This window comes from Poecilia reticulata, chromosome 7, assembly GCF_904066995.2.
Source record: "Poecilia reticulata chromosome 7, P_reticulata-male-v2, whole genome shotgun sequence".
In the NCBI taxonomy this organism is placed as follows: Eukaryota; Metazoa; Chordata; class Actinopteri; order Cyprinodontiformes; family Poeciliidae; genus Poecilia; species Poecilia reticulata.
The window spans coordinates 20860778-20882495 of record NC_088836.1 but is presented as its reverse complement, the minus strand read 5'-3'; the positions used below and the strand labels follow the sequence as shown (position 1 = coordinate 20882495).

The 21718-nt window shown below is 37.8% G+C and overlaps 1 protein-coding gene across 2 annotated transcripts in view; it reads right to left on the bottom strand.

The window, feature by feature from the left end:
* The window catches only part of LOC103467507 (metabotropic glutamate receptor 7-like), a 166336-nt gene that overhangs the window by 38382 nt on the left and 106236 nt on the right, over positions 1-21718 (bottom strand). For both annotated transcript variants that reach the window (XM_008413945.3, XM_008413941.3), the window contains 4 exons: positions 7864-7999; positions 7062-7216; positions 4387-4524; positions 1183-1383 (listed from right to left, as the gene is read on the bottom strand). In XM_008413945.3, coding sequence (XP_008412167.1) covers positions 1183-1383; positions 4387-4524; positions 7062-7216; positions 7864-7999 — 630 coding nt within the window. The remainder of the gene's footprint in view (positions 1-1182; positions 1384-4386; positions 4525-7061; positions 7217-7863; positions 8000-21718) is intronic.

Below are 21718 nucleotides of genomic sequence, written 5' to 3'. Positions count from 1 at the left end.
AACCTCTTTTCACATTACAACCATAATTTTCATCAACTAAAATAGCTACCAAGTGATTGTGTGGAGTATATGTGTATTCAGTCCTCTTGACTCAATACTTTTTTAAAACCACATTTTGCTGCAACTGCAGCTTTTTTTTATAGATTTCCTTATCTACACACAATTTCTTACTCGGACATTTGTGAACATCAGGGGATTTAAGTCTGGACTCTGACTATATTATTTTAATAAATGACTTGATCGAAACCATTTCATTATAACTTAGGCTGTATGCTTAGGAGTCATTATTCTCTTGGAAGTGGAATCTCGCTCTGCCGCAGTCTAACATGTTGTCTCCCATCCACTTTCCTTTGCCCAACTTTTAAAAAATTATGTTACCACCACATCACCACATCACAATGCACATCACCATGTTTTCTCCATGGTGATGTGCATTGTTAGCCGTCTTGCCACTCTTTCATGAAGGCCATATTTGTAGAGTGTATAACTGAGATGTGATCAAGTGATTCTACTCCTTGATCTGCGGATCTCTGCAGCTCCTCTAGTCTCTATGAGTCTGACAAATGATCTTCTTGCCTGGCCTGCCAACTTAGGTAGATGGACAACGGACATGTCTTTGTAGCTTTTGGGCCATTCATTTTTTCCATTTTCTGGTGACAGATGGAACAGTGTCAAAAACTTCAAATATTGCTTTCTACCAAGCCCTGATTCAAACTTGTCCACGGTTTTATTCTTAACTTGCCTGATGTTTTCCTTGGTCTTCATGACGCTTTTTATTCTGATGTACTCTGACAGTAACTGGTAAACAATGATTTTATTTAGTCGTATCACACTAAACACCACATATTTTTTTACATTATAATAAGAAAAAGAAAATCTATTCCGTTCCTCATTTCACAAATACGTACTACTTTGATTTGGTCCATCACATAAAATCCTAATAAAACACATTGGAGTTTGCTGATGGATAATATTTCTAAGTTTCTTAAGACTGAAGTTCAATTACAGTGGTCATATTAAAAGCTGGGTAGCTAAATTTTCTATTTTAACTTGGTTATTATGGTGGACATGCAGTTTAAATGTCATCAAAACCTAAATCACTTAAGTAAATGTAAATGATTTTTGTTCTTCCACACAGTCTGTGCACATCTGATGAGTAAACTTTTACAATTTGTCACTCACCGTTGAAGCTGGCGTTGCGAATGTATTTGAGCAGCATCTTCCCATCTGTGGACTCCATTTGTGGACAGACGCCAGGATGATTGGGACATAAGTCTCTGTGCATGTTGTGCAGCGCGTGGGCCATAGCATACACAGCGTCAATCACAAACTGCACCTTCCCTTCCTGCTCATACTTGGAGTCAATCCCAATCCGCTCCTGGCCTGTGGGAAGAAAATGGGGGCTTTTAGCCGAATGCATCGAGAAGCTGTTAAACTTTACATTCTATCAGCTCTGACAGCTTCTGTTTTATCCAGCTCCTCATTAACTATTTGCTGCTGTTTGTTCAGTTTAGATTCTGAGGGAATTACAGCTAAAGGGGACAATGTGTTATAGGAAATAAGAAGACGTGTTTAATTCCCCGGTGGGATATATCTGCTCTAAAGCAGAGCTGTGAGAGGGAAAAAAAGTGTTTGTGAAAAAAATTCAGCAGAGTCAGACTGAATTACTGGGGTGTGCTTCAAAGTAATAGGCAGGCAACAATGAAGCTCATTTGTCCCATCTGAAAGGAGATGAAGATCACCATGAACTTTAGTTACAGACTCTGCTACACTAGTTTCCTGCTCCTTTATATCCTCCTGGCCGCACTCTGCCCTTTCACTATGGGCTGCTGTAAAGGTTTTGCCTTATTCTGCTGGAACACTTTTTGAATACCTAATGCACAACCTCGCCTCTTGTTTTTGTTGCAAGTTGAACTTTCTAGAGGGTAAAATCTGGTGCCTAAAAATTATAGTAACAAAAATACCCCCATTACATTTTATGGTGATCGTTATTATCATCATTGTAATTATGATTTTCAAGCTCCCACTTACTAAAAGAATGCATCATCAAGAAAATAGAATATAAAAAAGATTATTTTCTCAGTGGTAGCTGTCTGCAGGAGCTCGGTAATCATGTTAATAAGAAAAACAGAGTAATGTGGGAGACGTTTTTGAAAAGAAATGAGCTTGAAAGCCATCTGCGCTGACATTTCAGTCCATTTTTCAGATCTTAACATACATCTCAGCCCACACATAACCTTTTTGATTTTTCTAAGCTTCACATGAGGAGTTCAGTGAACAGTCCTCGAATGAAAATCCCTCTTGCTAGAGTTTTCATATTACTGGTTTCGTTCAGTAAATGAGAATATGCTAAGGAAGTTGATTTATTTCCTTGATTCAAATACAAAAACTGAATCACACAGATTACAGAGATTAAACTCAGACCTCACTCAAAATTCAGTGCCTTGGAAAATGAAAAGCATTATATGGTCAGGATGAAGATTTCTGACTATAACTGTATAGCAGAAAGCCATCCGTACCTTCCAGAAGAAAGGTAAGCCACACAAGGTAATTGATAAAAAAAAAAAAAACTCTTAGTAAGAATGGCATAGAAAGTTAAGTGGAAGGAAAAAGACACACAAGGACAAGTGTAGCCTTTGAGTCGGTTGTGCAGCAAACCTCCTTCAAGAGTTTGCTTGGAGACTCATAAAGCATGGACTAAATAAAGAGTCAGTACTTTAAGAACCTTAGGATATGGGCTACAACTATTGCTTTCTCTGTGTTAGGCTTCTCTGCAGCCAGAGAAATATCCTTGATGGGCTAAAAAGCATGGGCCTGCTGCGCAGTAAACCAAAGTCCTGTTTTCAGATTACAGTAATTTCTTTTAAAATCTAATTTGGAAATCAAGGTCCTAGAGTTTGGAGGAGGAGTAAAGATGATCTGTATCCCTCTTGATTGAGGTCCAGTGGAAAGTTTCAACAGTAAGTGGGGATTTGGGGAGTCATGTCATTTGCTGCTGTTGGTCCACTATATTTTCCCCAAGTCAAAAGTTACAAGATATCCATGAGTACTTCATGTTTTCCCCTTCTGACAAACTTTCTGAAGATGCTGTTGTCGACAGGAGGTTTTCAAGAAGGAGATGAAGGTCACCGGGCCCAACAAAACAGATCAGCTGAAGGTCATTGTTAAAGCTACCCAAGCCAAAGCCTGATCACAAAAGGAACCCCAGCTAACAATTGAGAGCATGCTGTACAGTACCTCGGCATACTTTTTAGTTGGCCAATATGTAATGTTGAAATTTTCTAAGTTACTTCAGGTTTTCATTAGTGGTGAGAAGAGTAGTTATCTTATAAAGAGAAGCTGATTTACCAATCTGAGCATCAATGTGTGAATGTAGCTACAATGTAAAGTACTTTGAATGGTCAGAATGACTCCAAAAACACATACAAATTCTTTTAAATTAATATTTTAAAAAAACAACACGTTTTTTTTTAAATATTTTTTTTATGTATCTAATAAAAAAAATTGTAGTTTTTTTAATTAATCTGTTAAATATGTCAACTTTTTGATGAGGTTCTGGTTTATTAAAAAGCATGCATTTCAGCTTGGGTGCAGGTTAAAAAAGTACATTTTACATATTTCTGCATTTGTGCATCTGTGTTCAGCGGGATATATGGAAAAAAAATTGGAAAGTGTTTCTCTGTCATTTTGCAAGAAGGCCTCTCGGAGTTCAGCAAGTGGAAAAGCATCTATTGTCTTTGACACATGATGAAAGACACCATACAAGAGATTTTAAAGGAAACAAAATCCCTCAGCAAACTGTAATTTGTGTCAAGGCGCTATTGCCGTCATCAGGTATGGAGGGAAGATTAATACAGCATCCCACATTGCCGGCCGTCATCCACGCAGATAATTCATGCAGTGAAATGCCTGTCACACCGTTGGCAGGCGCAGTTTAGGTAACATGAGAATGCATCACCACTGGAAACAACACTATCATTAATAAAACACAAAGACACTGCAGGAGCAGGTTTTGTGAAGGGAATTTATTCGGATTTGTGAAGATTCTCCTGTAATTTCAGCTTTAAATAAAATATACTCTGGCTCTGTGTGCGCTGAGATGTCAAGGTCAAGGGGGAACAGAGAAACATGAAACCCAGGAGCAGATGGTCTGCTACAGAAGGGTGACAAATACATGTAGAGCATTAATTATTCTAATCATACAACTTGACTGTCCAGCACCCACAGGGTACCAACACCTGGTCTTAGACAAGATGATCAAAATCAAACCACAACAGCAAGTAAAGGCAACTAGCTCTGGTGGTTTCTAATGTCGAGTTTTCTCGTAATCTTTACGCCAACACAGATTCATTTCCCTAATTGCTCCATGCCATTAAACACATGTACCTGTGCACTTGCGGCTGCTGTCCTCTCTTTTGGAAGCGCTGAGCAGCCGGCAGTCAAAGTTTTCCTCCCAAAACTCCGCAAACCACACATTCCTGCGATTGTTCTCCAGGGTGAGACCCGTAAAGTATTCATCAAATCCTGGAATAGAGGAAAGAGGAAAAAGGCTCAGTTCCGGACCAATTATCAGCCAATTCTGACCTGCAGGAAATGAAGTAAAAGCCGTGGTGGTAGCAGGGGTGCACAGCTCGCCGCTAGGTGTTGGAAAAAACCCTTGCAAGCACTTCCTCATCAAATTTTGACTATGGCGGATCCTTTTCCTCTGAAGCCCCATAGAACTTTAATCACAACTTTCATCTAGGAAATTACATTAATTAAGAAACAGGATGCATTATAAATAACGCAGACTTTCCAAGTAGTGCCTCAGCCTGTTGCCTGAAGCTTGAAGGTGCCGAACAGGTTTTCCTACTTTGTAAAATTCTCTTAGACAGTTTTTTGTGTGAAATTACACCCAACGTAGTTCAGCAAAAATATTCCACAAACCTCACGGCTAAATGTGCTACAATGTGTTTTTTTTGTCGCTGTTGTTCTTTATCCTTTAACTGCGCAACCAACAATTTTCAGAGTAAAAAGTAATCTGAATTTCACTCCTATGAAGTCAAACCAGCTGGTGGAAAAGGTGGAATTGACTCACTGAAGCCAAATGATTCTGCTGATGTTAATTTCAACAGTCCATCAATGATGCATGGTGGATAACTAACGTCTTCCTTGCCTACACAGTGAACATTTTCTCATTTTGCATTTGGCTAGACGTCTCCTAATGACCAAATACTTCATAAAAATTAGGTTTCCTTTTATGATTACGAGCGTCTGTACGGCCAGTGACACAGATCAGAGCTTAAAATAGATAGAACAGGCCGGGAATGTTCCATTTAAGCTTTGAATTTTGCATAATCCCTGAAAATGCAGATCTTCAATATCCTCATTTGCTTCATTTTGCATGTGGGTAGAAATTTAGTCCACAAAAAAAAAAAAAAACTGTTAAGAATATGATAGAAAAAAAAGTAAAATATAGAAATGAAAGCTTTTACAGACTTTTATCATGCACCTGTTTTGACAGTCTAATTCCATCACCAATGCTGCTTTTTAAGAAAGTAAAATCAGTCCCTCACACTAAGCCATTTAAATTATCTGGTTTTATGGTTAAATATAAAAAAGAGAGCTCCTCTTATCCCAAAGTGGTTTTTAGATTTATCACTTCAAACCCATCAAGGTTATAATTTTTCTCTGAGGACTGTCGAGAGTTATTGGGATATATATATCTATCTTTTTTTTTACAAATTGCCTACTCAAGCAGTATTACATGCAGCAGAATGTGTGGAGGTCAGTGAAAAAATGTGTTAATCTAGAATGTTTTTTAGTCCCCACAATCAGCTTAAACTATCAAAAATGTATTGTTTTCACAGCTGTACGGATCTGTGTGTTATTACTGAGAAAAGATGGCTGTTTGTTGTGGCTGCTAATAAGAGTGACGCACAAAAATTAGCCTCGTCTGACTTTTAATATTATCCGTGTCTTTGTTTGGAGCTGTTAACAATGTCTTCACACAATCTTTAAATTAGTGTTAGATCTTTTAAGGTTACCGCTGGAAGGTGAAAGTGATATTTGGATAATATAATCAAAAGGACAGAAACAGAACTCTAAATAACTTTCTTTCAAACAAGCAAAAAGCAATTAAGTCTTTGAGTTTTATCAACTTGAAATAAGTTGAATAAATCTAAATGTCTGATAAATAGGTTTTTCAAAGTGGATCTGGTATATAAAACTTAAAACACTTGGATAGATCCAGTGGGTTTTGCAGCAGTAAGGTAAATGCATAGGAAAAGAAAACATTGGAGCATGAAAAAAATATGAACAAAGACCATTTTTTAAATTAAATTTGCCGCCCTTCTGTATAAAACAACCAGAAACAGAAACATTAAAAGGACACATCAAACACATTGAAAATTACTTTGCTTTAACTGAACCCTTACATTTTTTGTAGGAAAAAGGGTCAAAGAGACTTTTGTCAAATGCTAGTATGACCAAAGTTGTAGGTTAGAGGTGCAAGTAAAGGCAACTAGCTCTGGTGGACTAGTTGTGGTGATTTCAGACATGGGCAATATGATCATACAACCCAGGGTGGCATCACCTCAAAGAGGTGCTATGAGGAGCCTAAAACTCTCAAAAGAGAAAACAAAGCCATTTTTTTAGAAGAAAATCAGATGAGTTTTCTTTAATTCTTAAAAAAAATAAGTTAAAGAAATCTGTTCTATAAGTGCATCTCCACTTAATGTGGTGTGAGAGGTCAAATACAACCATTCACACCACTATATGCTGCATAATACAACATGTACTGTATTATGCAGCAAATAGTCCAATGTATGCACCATAAATATGTTGTTCACTCTGATTTTCTTAAAAATAAAAAAATATATAATTCTGACTTTATGTCAGACAGTGAGAAAAATAAATGTCTTCTTACACAGTGCATGTAAATATCAAGTTTTATATGTATAATACATCACACTATGTCTATTTTGTATATCTTTGGGTTACAGATATAACCCAGATGAAATATTTGAAAGGCATAGATTTAAAAATCAGACTGCAGCCTGTGGCGTTCATGATGCAGATACCTTCAATGGAGGAGCGTTTGGGCAGAATTGTGACTGCTCCCACTGCTACGTCCTCCAGCTGGTGGATCGGGCTGCTCTTGGACCCCCAGCTGTCGGATCCAATCCACAGGAAATGGCCCACCTGGTTGGCCCTCTTGGTGGCATTGAGAACTCCTCTGCAAGAACATCCATATGGTTATTAGCAGAGAAAAACAGGGAGAGGGAAGGAGAGAAAGAAAGGTGTGCAATCCCGTGTTTAATCAAACTGAGGCACACGGCTAGCCTTAAGCAGCTCTTTGGACATAAAAGGCCTCTGATGAGGTTTTTTCTCATTAGACCACAAGCCAAAAGAAGGTTATTACTGTTCTTATTTTGCAGTATGCGTTCTGGGGAAAGCGGAGATGGTAACATTTAAATAACGCAGCATATGTCTGCAGGCGGACACGCTTATTTTCTTATCATTCGCACTTCACCTCTGGATTCTTTATTATGAATTTGCATGTGTTAAAGGTTTGATTCTGAGCTTCACCACATAAACATTACTCAGGGGCTATTGTAAATGAAACAATGTCTCCTCTGCTTTGTTCCGACCCGAATTCCCTGCTTCCCCTCTGAGCCATGTTTGTCTTGTTGCAGGTATGTTTGTGCAGCCAGACGCAGAGCGTGCTCTTGTTAAAACTGCACTTCTAGCCTTTTTTTCTTTTCTTTCTCTTTTTTTTTTTTAGAACCTGCTGCTCAGAGATTAAAACACCCCAACGTGGCGAGTCAGCGGCACGCCACAAGAAACACGTATGACTCCAGATTGTGCCGCTGCGCTCCTCACCGTATGTCTTCTTCACTGGCGAAGATGATGATTGCCCGTGCGTTGTGGGTTTCCAGCAATTGTTGGATGATTTTGTCGTAATCTTCCGTCTTGGGGTTGTGGGGGATTTTCAAAGACTGGGCAATGCAGATTCCACCTTTATAATGGGGAAAGAAGGTACAAATGAGTAGGCTCCTGGGATTCACTTCATGCACAATTCCTCAAAGCTTCAGGTCACAATAGCTGCGGCTTTTTCATGGAAATCTCTCCCAAATGGAAAGAAAAACAAGTCCAAACACAAAAGGACTTTGATAAAGCTGCTCTGCCTTTTACGGAGTCTAAACGACATCCTTACAGTGTATACATTTACATTTTGGCAACGATCCCCAAACCACAGCCGACTGCAGTCGAACACTTACTGTATGGCGAACCTTCCTGCTGAGCGCCGGCATCATTTCACAGACAGAGACAGTAACAAACACATCTGCTATTACAAATCCAATAATCCACACCCACTGGGACGCAAAGCTACAGATTTAATATTATGGATTTGAGAAGAACACACCAGCTCGGCATTGAATTTTCATTTTACGTCATTATCAAACATCTCTTACTGAAACCTGAACCGATCAGATAGCACAGCTGGCAATAACAAACAAAGAGGATATTAATACAGACGATAAATCACTCTCAGGCAGGTCACCGCTGATGAGCTTGTACAGGATGGAAAGCGCTGATTGCCACACGCCGCTCTCAACGCGGTACATGTTTCCACGTTTTGATTTAAGCAGATTATCAGATGTCGCGACGCTCAACAGCTCATTATTGGGTAGAGGAGTGAAATCCTCTCTTTCACAAAAATAACCTGAAACCGTGTTCTGTTCCCGTGCGATGTGGTAATTATAGACGTGGAGGACGAGCTAACCTTTCGAGCACTGGAGATAAACAAATATGATAACCTGTACAGAAGGATGTTCTAACTACTGCAGGCCTACACTGAAGCAGCAGCTCGTCCCGAGTCAACAGCAAAGCTTTACCCAAACCAATTAAATTTCTCCCACTCAAGCATTTTAATAGTCTACCCAATAACCTCTCAGTTTGAGTTTCCCTGAATAGACAGGGATATGGAAGGGATCTCCTAATTGCCACTCTCCTCAGGCTCATTACTTTGATATAAACAGCTTTTAGCTGGCAGATCAAACATCTACAGTCACGATTTTTCTGTGGCATTTCTTACGGCAGGAGAAATCAAAATGATAACTGTTGAACCTTTTCTTAGATGTGTGTTTTTTCTAGCGTCAGCAAGCAAAGCTGTTTTTTTTCTTTTTCTTTTGATGTAAGAAAAGACACAGCAAGTGTCAAAAGGTTTCTCAGATGGCTGCTGTTATCCAGCTGGAATGGACTGAACATAAAAATGGATATCCTGCCGGTGGCTATGTCGTTGCTTAAGGGTTTGTGGTAACTTGTTATGAGGAAAATGTCCTCTGTGTCATTTGTGCAGGGAAGGCCAAGCTGAAGGTCTCCGAGGATGAACACTAAAGCTCTGTTTCAGCTCGGAGAGTTCAGATAATTTAAGCCAGAGTGCACACTATATGAGACTGCACTTTCAGGTTTCTGTTTTCAGAGCCATGCAAAGAATTAAGCAGCAACTTCCACTTCTGGGCTGGTAGTTTTCTGTTTGTAGGATTCATTCACAATTACTACCGTACAAAAAGAATATTGCTTTGCAAATATGATTACATCTGTTACATTTTCTAATATTTCATCTCAATATAGCCACAAATTCCAGTTTGTTTTATTGATAGACCCAAAAGTAGAGCATAGTTGTGAAGTTGAAGTAAAATAGTAAAATAATACCTGGTCTAAAAATTACTTTTAAAATAGAAATCTGAAAGATGTGGTATGGATTTGTAATTTTATCCTATGATAAAATCCTTTCACTGAAGTTTCAGCTACAACGTGGCAGCATGTTGGAGTATCTCTATTATTTCCATTCACATTTTTCTTTTTTTTTTTAAACTTTTCTTCCTCTGGTGGGGAAAAAAATGCTTTTTGTTTACACAGTAGTTCTCTCTGGTTTTGGATGTGCAGCTGGATGGATTTTTGCTAACACATTTATACTTTGCTCATTTGTTATAGTGTAACCATAGCAACAAGGTGGTTTACAACAGGGGCAACTGATTAACATTGCAAAAGCTGAAATGATGCCACAACTTCAAGCCACAAATCCCAAAGGGGTTGAAAAAGAGGCACTGTGGATTTTGAGCATGAGCAAAGAAGAAAGAGAAAAGGAGGAAGTTCAAACCATCTCTTCCATCGTGGGAAATGTTAGTTCATTAGCTAGCAGGGTGGATGAACATGGAAGTAGTGACAGTGGAAAGGTAAAACTCCACTCTAACAGGAAGAGCCCTTCAGCAGATTCTGGCTCAGTGTGAGCGGCTGCCGCACAAGAAGAAACAGAAGAACTGATGTAGGATTACTTTCTGTGTTAATGAAAAGTAAAACGTTAATTACAGGAGCTGGATAACGTTTAATTGTTGGCAGATTAATCAACCTGAGCTGTGGGTCTCTGCAGCTCATCCAGAGTAAACTTGGTTGCTTCTCTGATGCTCTCCTTGAAAGTTATTTTAGTAGGTTCGAAGTTTCATAGAAAACCGTTCTTTGACAGTTTTCTATTAGATGCTCTAAGCTTTAACAACTCAAAGAAAATTGAAGCTTGAACATTAAGGATACGGTAGCAGGACCGAACCCTTCATAAAACTTTCAACGGTTTCCATAACATGTCTGCTGTGGACTTTGGTTTTCTGTAGTCTGTAGTTATCTAGCAAAAGTTCATTTAGTGGGTTTAGTGGAAGTGGATTTCATTTAGAGGTAAAGGGGATGAATGTATATGAAGGCCACACTTTTTATTAGCAAAGAAGTTCGTTAAAAGCACATTGTTTTTCAAACTTCACAATCATGACTTGCTATCTTTCTCCATCACATAAAATCCCAGCTGTTATATAGAAAGTTTGTGGGTTTTTTTTATTATTATTTATTTATTTATTTTGATCAGCCAATAAAAGTAAAAGCAGAAAAAAAAATAAGATACTCATGCCAAATTATATGCAATTTTACACAATTTGCTCGGAAAGGCTCAGGTTTTAAAGTGAAATATGTGAGAAGTTCAACGGGTATGGATACTTTTACAAGGCACTGTAAATATTATCTACTTGAATTGCAGTCTTGTGAAAATACATCCTCACCAAACACGGCTGAATCGCATAAAGAGTTGCAAGATCTTGAACAAAGACAGATTGCAGGTCACAACAGTTAATATAGAGACCACCCGAGCCACTGATGAAGATAAAAAGCATTTGGAGCAGAGCCCATCTTCACTGAGAAATGTGCTGTGAGCTTAAAACTACCCCGGCGGTTGTGGGTTGGCGGTTGTGCAACAGGGGCTAAATTATTGAATACCTGCGGAATACCTCATCTGTCAGTCAGTCAGATGGTCGAGCAGGGAGAGGCGGGGAGGCTACCACGATGAAAATGCAAGTGTTGTGTCAGTAGTTTCAGAGTGCAGCGCAGTGGGTCGGGCCGCCTTCTGCTGTCGCTGGAATGGAAATGGACTTGAAAGAGTCTTCATCTCAGAGAATAGATTTAAAGGAGTTCTGCGGGCCTGTTCTGGTTGCTGATGTCCGATGCGAGGCAGTGAAATGCCAGGCTCTTTCTGAGATAAAAGCGTGCCAGAAAAGCCAAGTACGCAAGAACCCCTGGGCCCAACACACTTTAAAGGCCTGTATTTAAAACAAGATGTCATTTTTAAAATGTTTGTCTCTTTTATAAATTTAACATTACATGCACTATGGAGACTTTCCATTACCTTTCTTTTGCCTCACTTTTTCTCAAAAGAGAACAAAGAAACTCTTAACAAAAACTCGCAAACCTGGCATTTTGTTTTTGGAACAATAATCCGTTCAGAGTTAGAAGGCACTGGTATGTCACAGTTTATAGAAGAAAACTATCCTAAATATTTTTGCTTATTCCTCATTTCTTTAGTTTTTTGTCTTTGAGGAGTATCTAAAACATTTCTCTTGTTGCTTTCCTATTATCTATGGGTGTACAAGTGTCATCAAACGAGTTCAGTCTGTACTCTGGTTAATGTTTACTTCAGGCAACCATACATCTTCCTACAGACGATTGTGATTCAGCCCTTTTTACTCTGATACCTCCGAGGTTTGTTAGAAAACATTAGAAAAGCGCTAGCAGCTGAAAGTGATGCTGGTTTGACAATTCACAAAAGAAGAACAATCACAGAATGAAATAAATTGTAACAATTTCCTGAGGACTGCTCTCCATTTTCAAAAGTGTAACAGGAAAAAGAACTCAACTTTTGCCTCATCGGGTTTCTGATACTGAACTTGCCTATACCTATTTGCTATTAAAGCAGACAAAAAGTACTTTTTGTCCGTTTCTTCAATCATACTGGTCTCGTTTATGGAAAATATGTGCTGGGGAAATGTCTGGCCACACAAGTTATTTTTGAGAAGCGGTTCTACCCAACTAAACACTACCTTCAGAGAATAAAGCAGGTAATAATAGAAAACGTGCTTTTTGTGAAACTTATGGTTCACTTGTCCTGGAACTGCTCTTTCACAAAACATCCCTGGTGTGCATAGTTTCTTGTTTTATTTCTGATCATGTGTACCCTAACTTTTTCTAATGCTTAAAGAATGTCTTGTTTTGTCACACAAATATTAACAGTAAACTAAATTCTCACTGTCATGTGCTGATCAAATTTCATATCCAAGTTCTCCGAGTGTAAACCAAATTTTGTGAAAACAATGTGAACTGTATCTTCCATACACCACATTTTAACAATCAACAGCAAGAAAAAAAGCACTTAAAGATATGTGATTAAATATTTGAATACATTTAACACATAACACTTCAGAAATGTTATGTGTTAAATCAATTTGAAACCCCAAATAGCATTTGGTGATCATGGTATTCTCAGGTTGTATTCTTCATACACCTTTCTTTGTTTTTACTAACTTGAAATTTGCCTTGATCTGTTTTGTTCTTAGTAAAGAATTTAGATTTTGAAAACTGAACTTACCTACAGATCTAGGTGAATGATAATAAATCAAGTTTCAGAGTCGCAAATAATGATTGCTTATCTTTCCAACATGTCCTTTGAGCTAAAAAGGTTAGCTAGTTTCTGTGGTTAAAAGCTGACGTTAGAATGTGATTTGTAGCTTCTTAATAACACCATTTACTAATTTAACATTGCAGCTGGAAGCTATGAATCAGAGGTTAACTTCAACATTGTGTTTTTCAGCTGAAATGGCAGTGAACTGTTACTAGAGAAGCTTCCAAGTTTAAATGTTGATTGGTTGGGATGACAGCATTTCTTCCTGTACATAAGAAAATACATGATAAGAGAATAATATATTTTCACATCAAGTTTCTGTGGTCTGCCAGTGAAAGAAAGGGGAATACTGTATCCCTATTGAAAGTAGTTGGAAAAGACAATGTGATGCTTTTCATCTTCACTCTTATTGCTAAATATATTTCACATAGTAAATTAATTCTTATGTTCTTGGTGTTAATGGGGCAGGATAACAAAGCTTTCAGACATTCTTCAAAAATAGTTGGCAGATTAAATTATTGGTTGCCTAGTAATGTTACAGCCAATTCTGCAGCTGCTGTGCAACTATATGAGAGTGTTGCAATGTCTTTTATTTAATATTCTCTTTATTCCATATTCTCCACTAACAATCTTATGTTGAACAAATCAAGTAGTCTGTCTGTTCCAGCTGCACATATTGCTTGTGCTTTTCAACATGAGTTAAATCTAATCTAGAACTGTCCTGGACAGGTGCACTGATTTTTATTTATTTATTTTTGTTGTTGTTGCTACATCTGTCTATGCATAATTGCTCTAAAAGTACATTTTTACTGTGCCAATAAAATTGCTAAGCCTTTAAACCTTTCTAAACTTCCAGACAGAAAACTATGTGAACTGTATCTTCCACACTGATTCTGATTTTCTTTTTAACAGATTTGCCATATTAGAAATTCTCCAAAGGACACAAACTTAGAAAATGAACAGTATCTATAAATATTAGGCACAAAGTTGTGAAATAAAATATATTTGATGGGAAGTATAGTTAATGAGTACAGATTGTGAATATTAATACCTATTCAAGTTTGTCTAGCTAACATAATAAAGCTTGACTATCCTGATAATGTAATTAAACCTTTAATTTATAGAGTTGATTTCTAAGAACCGACATTTTAATGTGAAAGTGGTACTTGGATGTTCAATATGAATAGGCCCTTTATAGCTGTATCATTTGCATACTCTTCTATAATATCTACAAATATAAAATTGATGTAAGATTTGATGCATTTGTGGGTGTTCTTTATGTGTGTATGTGACGTGTATTTATGACTATACATTCATTCTTTTCTTTCTCTTTTTACTCCCATCTATCAAGTTTTGTACAATGACAAAAAAGAAGGACGTGGTGTTTAAAATCAAAATATTACTTTGATGTTATGGTTAAAGTTAAATGCCAGATCTAAATCAAGAGAATCTGTCACCACACTTGAAAATCAAACCTCCGCACACGTTCTCCTTCCTATCTGACACAAACTGAGCTGTTTTTCAAAGAAGAAGGTGCAGAGATCTTTGTGTCTACTTGTGCAGAGCTAGTAGAAACCAGAAATGTTTGCAAGTCATTTTTGCAAGTCTGATGAACAAGAAAACAAGATCTATCCAGAAAAAAAAATTGTATTTCTTATCAAATCCACATCTATGTCAAGTCTTCCTCTGCATTGCTGTAGGCTGGGAATTCAAACCTGTAATGTTTATCTCTAGGCCTAAATCATATCACAAACATTTTATGATTACATTTGAAACTACTAATATTTGTAAACAATTATTTAATCCACCATCCAAAAAAACTGCAAAAGCCTGCTTTATATTGTTTTTATTTAGATATTTTTAGCCAGACGTCTACTTGAAATATATTTAGCAGTTAAGCTAACTGCTAAATATAGCAGTTTAGCTAACTGCTAAATATAGCAGTTAGCTTAACGGAGAGACTCTGAGGTAAGTTATGTTTATTTATTTTCCTAAACAATGCAGTCACTTAAAACAGCATTCAGTTCAAGATATGAAACATAAAAAGATTGAGTCACTAACATTCAATAATCTACCTATAACTGGTTAATAATCAAATCCATCCTTTCAAAGTTAAACATGTGCAGCTACATTCTCCAGTGGCTTATTTCTATTCATTACATAAAATTAAAACTGTTACTAAGACTCAGTTACAGTCTCAGGTCAGTAGTTCGAGTCAGTTCTCACCTCTATAGGGAGCAAGTCTAACTCAAGTCTAAAATCTTTCATTATTGCAATGTAGGTGCGACTTGAGTCTCAAACTAGAGTCGCCGTCTCTCGTCAAAGCTTCACCCGAACGTGTCACAGCTTAAACCGCAAGGAAAGATGGTTCTGACTGAGGGGAACTGAACACAAATCCACACATCAATTTCCACTTTATTTGTAAAAAGACCAAGAAAATCACATATCCTTTTCCTTCCAATTCATACTTGTGCTCTGCTTTCTGTGTTTCTATCATTCAAAATCCTTCATTACTGTATTGATGTTTGCAGTTGTAAAGCGGCAAACACAAAAAGGATCGAAGGCCAGAAATACTTTTGCAAGGTACCGTATAGCCCTAAATGGCTTTTGAAAAGTTTGACTTTGAGTTCAACGTTTCTGTTTTGTTTTATAAACCAGGCCATTAAAGCTCGTGCCCCTGAAGCGATCCAAATTCTGCTGTGTGCTGGTCGGAGCTTGTGTGGGAAATAAAGTCTCTACAAGCTGGTAACTATGTGCTTAGGGAGTTTTGAGTCTATTCTGTTTTTGGTGCAACTAATGTCAATATTGTTGTGAAGAAAACAAAAGAGGATTTTTTTTTTGTTGCATTGATCTTATATCTGCTTTACAGTGCAAATGTAAAATCCCCAAACATATAGTACAGCTCATACAGAAAAGTTGCTTTTTGCTTTTGTTAGTCGTAGTTCGGGTCTTCCCATAAGGCGGACTTGCAGCGAATTTACGCCTCTTAGCTTTACATAAACCTAGAAGCAACAAATGTAGAGCAACTTGATGGTTATCAGATTTAATAGCGAGCCAAATACAAACTTCAAGGTTTGAAAAGATGCAGCTTCCAGAAAAACTAAACCCTCAAAACTTCTCTTATGTTTTGAGGCAAATGAACCCATACCACTCTGTTAGATGCTGCTCATCTCCTCATCATCAGTAGAAATTAAGCCCTAGCTTTCATTTGATTTATACTGAACCTGGTTCTGCTGGAGGTTTTTTTCTCTTAAAAGAAAATTATTCTTCTGCAATGTTGCCATTTGTATTGAAATCTCCTGTAAAGAAAGTTTGAAAACCCAGTCTTTTTTTTTTCCCTTCTCACTTATGAGGTTCTACATCATTCAGAATGAGTTATCTAAGCCAATGAAGACCACGTGACACAACCACGTATCTGCATTCATAGAAGAGCCATTAAAAAATCACTAAAAATGGTATGTAGATCTTTGTCTTAGGTAATGCTGCGCCTAATCCAGTTGGTGAAGTCATCCAGGCTACTTTCTGCTTCTATATAGGAAATGTTCAACAACTGTATGCATTTGTAATCATCAGCTTTTATAACAGACATTCCATTAGATTGCGTGGTCAGTATAATTTTTATTATGCTGCATAAAAGTTATATATTGATATGATGTGGCCACAAACTATTTTATGATTCTGTTGTATAGATAGGGTATAATTCTCTACCTGGTGTAGAAATTTTTTGTGTAATTTTGTGTATGTGTGTGTGGTTGCTATGCTCCATATAAAATCCCCATCTTATAAAAATGTTCTCTTGCAGTGTAAAAAAAATAAAATAGAGTACAATCGTACGTTGTTGAAATAAAACCCTGTGATACTAGGTGGAATGGGAGATAATACTTTCAGTAAGCAACATAGTGAAATTCATTTTGGTCTTTATTTAAATCGACTACAAATTTATACATATATTTCACTTCTGTGGTAAAGATAAGACTTTGGTAAAGACATTGGAGGCCAAAAATAAACAAAAACCTATCACTTAAGAAAGGGTTTAGAAATTTACAAAATTTGCTAACTCACATTTACATATTTTCATACTTTTACTTCGAATGATCCTTTATGGCGGGCTGCACAGTGGCGCAGTTGGTAGAGCTGTTGCCTTGCAGCAAGAAAGTTCTGTGTTCGATTCCCGGCCCCGGTCCTTCTGCATGGAGTTTGCATGTTCTCCCTGTGCATGCGTGGGCTCTCTCCGGGTACTCCGGCTTCCTCCCACAGGCTAATTGGTCTGTCTAAATTGCCCCAAGGGGTGAGTGTGTGTGTGCGTGGTTGTGTGTCTCTGTGTTGCCCTGCGACAGACTGGGGACCTGTCCAGGGTGACCCCGCCTCCCGCCTGGAACATTAGCTGGAGATGGGCACCCGCAACCCTCCTGACCCCATTAAGGGACAAGGGTGTAAAGAAAATGGATGGATGGATGGATGATCCTTTATGGATTTACTCCATTAACTTTGTAAGACCCACTATTGTCCTATTATGTCAAGTCACACTGGAGCACCTATATTTCTCAGCTGGCCTGGGAATGCCTTGGGATTATTTGTATCATTAGTGCTATTCTACTGTATAAATTAATCTCAAATGTAACATAGAAAGATATTTCAAAATGTTTATTTTTATTAACATTGTATTTAAAAACTCTCCTCAGTTCTTTATTACTTTGGATCAAGGTTATGAAGAGCAACCAGGGCAGCCAAAGATGGCAGATTGATGCTTTAGCCAAAGAAATTATTTTTCTTTTGAAGATTGAACTCAACAGTCTGAATTGTAACACATAGACATGGGAATATATAAAAGTGCTTTAAAAAGGTAAATGAAAAACTAATTATAAATATAGGGAAATTATCCTCTGTCCTAATAGAGCCCATTTTAAAAAGTCAACATTAAAGATGACTTTAAAAGAATAATAAAAATTAAAGGAAGTTAAAAATTCAGAACATGCTAGTGGGAGGGACTGTCCTGGATCTTTTTTCCTTGAAAAGCAGAGATCTAAATATTATACAAAATTCATAAACCCCCCAGATGAATGTGGTTCTTGAAAGTAGGAGCTTTTTCGTAGGACAAAAGGATAAAAAAAAAAATTCCAAACAAGAACTAAGATGCTATTATTAGGCCACGCAAAAGTGAATAATTTTCAAAAGTGTAATGACTAATTAAGCTGTCATGTCAACATATTTTTACTTTAACAGAAAACTCTGTTATACTCTGCTTTGTTTTGTTGCCACTATAAATTGATTTGCAGAACATAAAATTCTGCACTTTCTTTCCATAAAAAAATGATAATATTGGGTGGGAGTGCATGTACCACTACACCCCTAATACCTGTACAGATTTGATCTTACAGCTATGAAAGCAGCAATTGTAATAGAAAACCCCAACCTATGTTATGCTTTGCTGTGTGTACATTGCGTAAAGGTGCATTTATATTGTGTCTGCATGTTTCTGTAGAAACATATCCACACAAGTGAAGTGAGAAGTTTTCTAAAGTCAAAATGTGGAGGTGGTCACAGAGGAGAGAGTTACTTCCACCACGCACACAAACAGCCCCCTAGAGTCCATCAATGTGGAGAGAAACCGCACCAACGGAGCAAACACGGGCCCAGGGCACAATGTGGAACGTGGGTGGACAGGGGCCAAGACCCAGCAAACTGCATGAGCCATCCCCCAAACCCCCATCATACTAGGTAAGGAAAACTGTTATGTTCTGTTGAAGCTCATGGTGCTTGTGAAGTGCACAAGCACAGAGGTGGGCGGTGCAGACTTAGATTTTCATTCTGATAGCTTGTGGTGCTATTATGATAATGATAAACAACTATTTGTCACTTCTTTTCTTTCTTTTTCTGGGTCACTGTATGGCTGTGACAGCGTGGCACAGCAATTGTTGGCCCACAAACCCAAATACTGCTCTGGAAAAAAATTCCCATTTTGAATTTGGCTTCATCAGGGCACCGGTTTTATAAATAAGTAAATTTTCTTTCCCTAAAATACACACAGTAACTGTATTTAACCATACTTTTGAATTTAGATATTTATTGATGGTCTCTTGGAACAAACAGTGAATAAATTATAAGAAAAAACAATTTAGTCAACGTTTGAACATTTCAAACATGACAAATTTGTCATTGTCACAAGGAATCAGAAATCTTAGAAATATGTTTTTACAATAACGATGATACAATAAATGTCCAAATATTGTCGTTAAGACTGAAAATAACTCTTTTTCCAAATTTCCACCTCAATAAATCCAAAAAACTCGTAAAGTTTTCTAGGTATTTAATCTGTTGAGTTTCTTCAAAGTTCATTTTCTATCCAAAATTAGGGGAGAGTGAATTTAGTTCTAGTGTTATTTTACATCATTTATTTTTGTAGTTAATCAGTAGTGAGTAGATATTTGTTAATAATAAATTATGTTCTTCATTCTGTAAACTTTCATATATTTTAATTGAAAACATTGCAACACAGCCCTGCCAAGTAATAACGATGTTGACTTGAAATATCAATTCTTCCACTTCTCCTAAATCAACCTTAAAATTCAGACCATGTGCTTATTGTAATGTAAAAGTTCACTCATCGGTTGCCTCTTCCAACTGATTTGTGAGGATTTATGCAAAACATGGTTATGCATAATAACGCAATTTAATTTTGATTTTTAGCTACTGTGATGTTTGTATACACTGTGTTTTATCTAAACTTCGTCTTCCGTGTTCTCAAAAGCCTTGCAAGGGAACATCTGCTTTGTGTTATACACGTAAAACAATATTCACTGCACCTCTGTTGAATAAACTAATTCATTAATTAAACAGTGGAGGTCGTATTCTTGTCCTGATTTAGACCTAAACTATTAGTTCCTCTTCTCAAACTAAGTTTACCATCAACTCACATACTTATTCCTTGTAATAAATATTTTGATTGACAGTATGTTTTAACTGTCATTTAAAGTTGGCCAAGAAAGCGAGAGCAGAAAGTGAGGTTATTTACGCATTTATATACAATTACTCTAAATGTTGAATTTCTCCCTGCAGCAGATGGATGTGATGCTAGCTTGTGACAGTAAAAGCTGCTCATTTTTCACTTACTCGTGGTAATACAAAAGCTAACAAAACAAAGCGCAGTATGAACCTGTGACCTTTGCTCTGCATTAGATTAATATGTCAAAGAGAGTTTCAATAATGATCATTGCTAATTTCATTGGACTCCTGGAAGTTCTCAGCTTATCTGATTGCCACAGGTCATGCACCGCATTAACTTCTTCAATTATTCATCTTCAGTGCCCTCGGATCTAAAAATGCACCGCGGGATGAGAGACCCGGCACTCCCATTCCGCTTGGTAATATACAAATCCCTTTAAATTAGGAACAGTTGATGGTTTCGGCTATCCAGCTTTCCCGCCTACTCACCAGTACCCTCCAAACCAGAACCTCCAGGGTGTCCATAATGCTGCAATTATATTTATCACCTCGACAGTCAAACGGCAGACTTAATCCCTCCGGTCTGCCTGCCTGAACACTTGGGAGCACATCAAATTGGGCTGACATGCAGCCTATTTTCACGTTCTACATCTCGGTGCCCTTTCATATTCCGCTTGCCTTTCCCACTGATGGCCTGGGACACGTCAATGTCGGAAGGGCCCAGCAGAAGGATCGCGGTCTATTTTCCAGATGCGTCATACCTCCGCGGTCTATTTTCCAGATGCGTCATACCTCTCCCCTCCACTGCTGCACATGAGCCTAATATGTTTTCAGGCAGATCCCTCTCTCGTCATTGTTAAGGACAGATCTGAGAAAGGCTTAGTGTTGGCAAGGTTCTGCAATCAATTCCACAGTGATGCTTTGTGGGAGGTTTTCCTCAAACGCAGGCTATTTTCTATTTTTTTACCTGATGGGAAAAACTGAACTCCATCGCTCTGGCCTGAATCCAGACAGACACAGAAAAGTACAAACAAGATTTATCTCTGCCAGATTCACCTGGAGCCAGATGGAAGGTGCACAATGTGAGGAGAGACAGTGGAGCAAAAATAAAATAAAAAGGAGGGGGGTGGGGGGATGGAAAAGATCAATACAGGCTGACCATCACTCTAGTCTCAGCTTGGGGTAATGGGCACCCATATTGCATTAGTACACGAGATGGTTCTCCTTGAAGTGGTGAAGCGAGAATCCTACTAATGCATCTGACATTTGGACGCAAGAGAACGGGGCAGCCGCGCAGAAATGTCTCAAGGCCTTACGGATGAGCTTGCAGGGATGCTGTAGTGTCAACCAAACAGTGCTGCTCTACTTTCTACATTTATTTACAACAGAAATGTTGAAATGAATGAGCTGTCTTTCCATAATAACAAAGATGGCTTTTCTTTTTTTTTATTCACTTCAGTCCATTTCAGTCATTTCAAATGCAGATCTCCTGCCACTGGGTGAATCCTGTGACCGCTGTCCTATTATATAATTAACGTGTTTATTAAAGATAAATCCTAGGGTACAGAAAATGTTCCTTTAAAGCATCTAATTCTCATTTGTGTATGAATACAAAATGTGGCGACGGGAGCTAGCAGGAGGAGTGCAAAACAACAATAGTCACAATGCCATACCTCTTGTGTTGTTGTTTGGGAATCATAATTATCTCACTCTGTTTACGGGTCTTTGCATAAGAAAGAATGAAACTTCAGCAGCAATGCGTCTGAGAAGCTCAGCTGTTGGAAGCTGCGTTTATTTCAG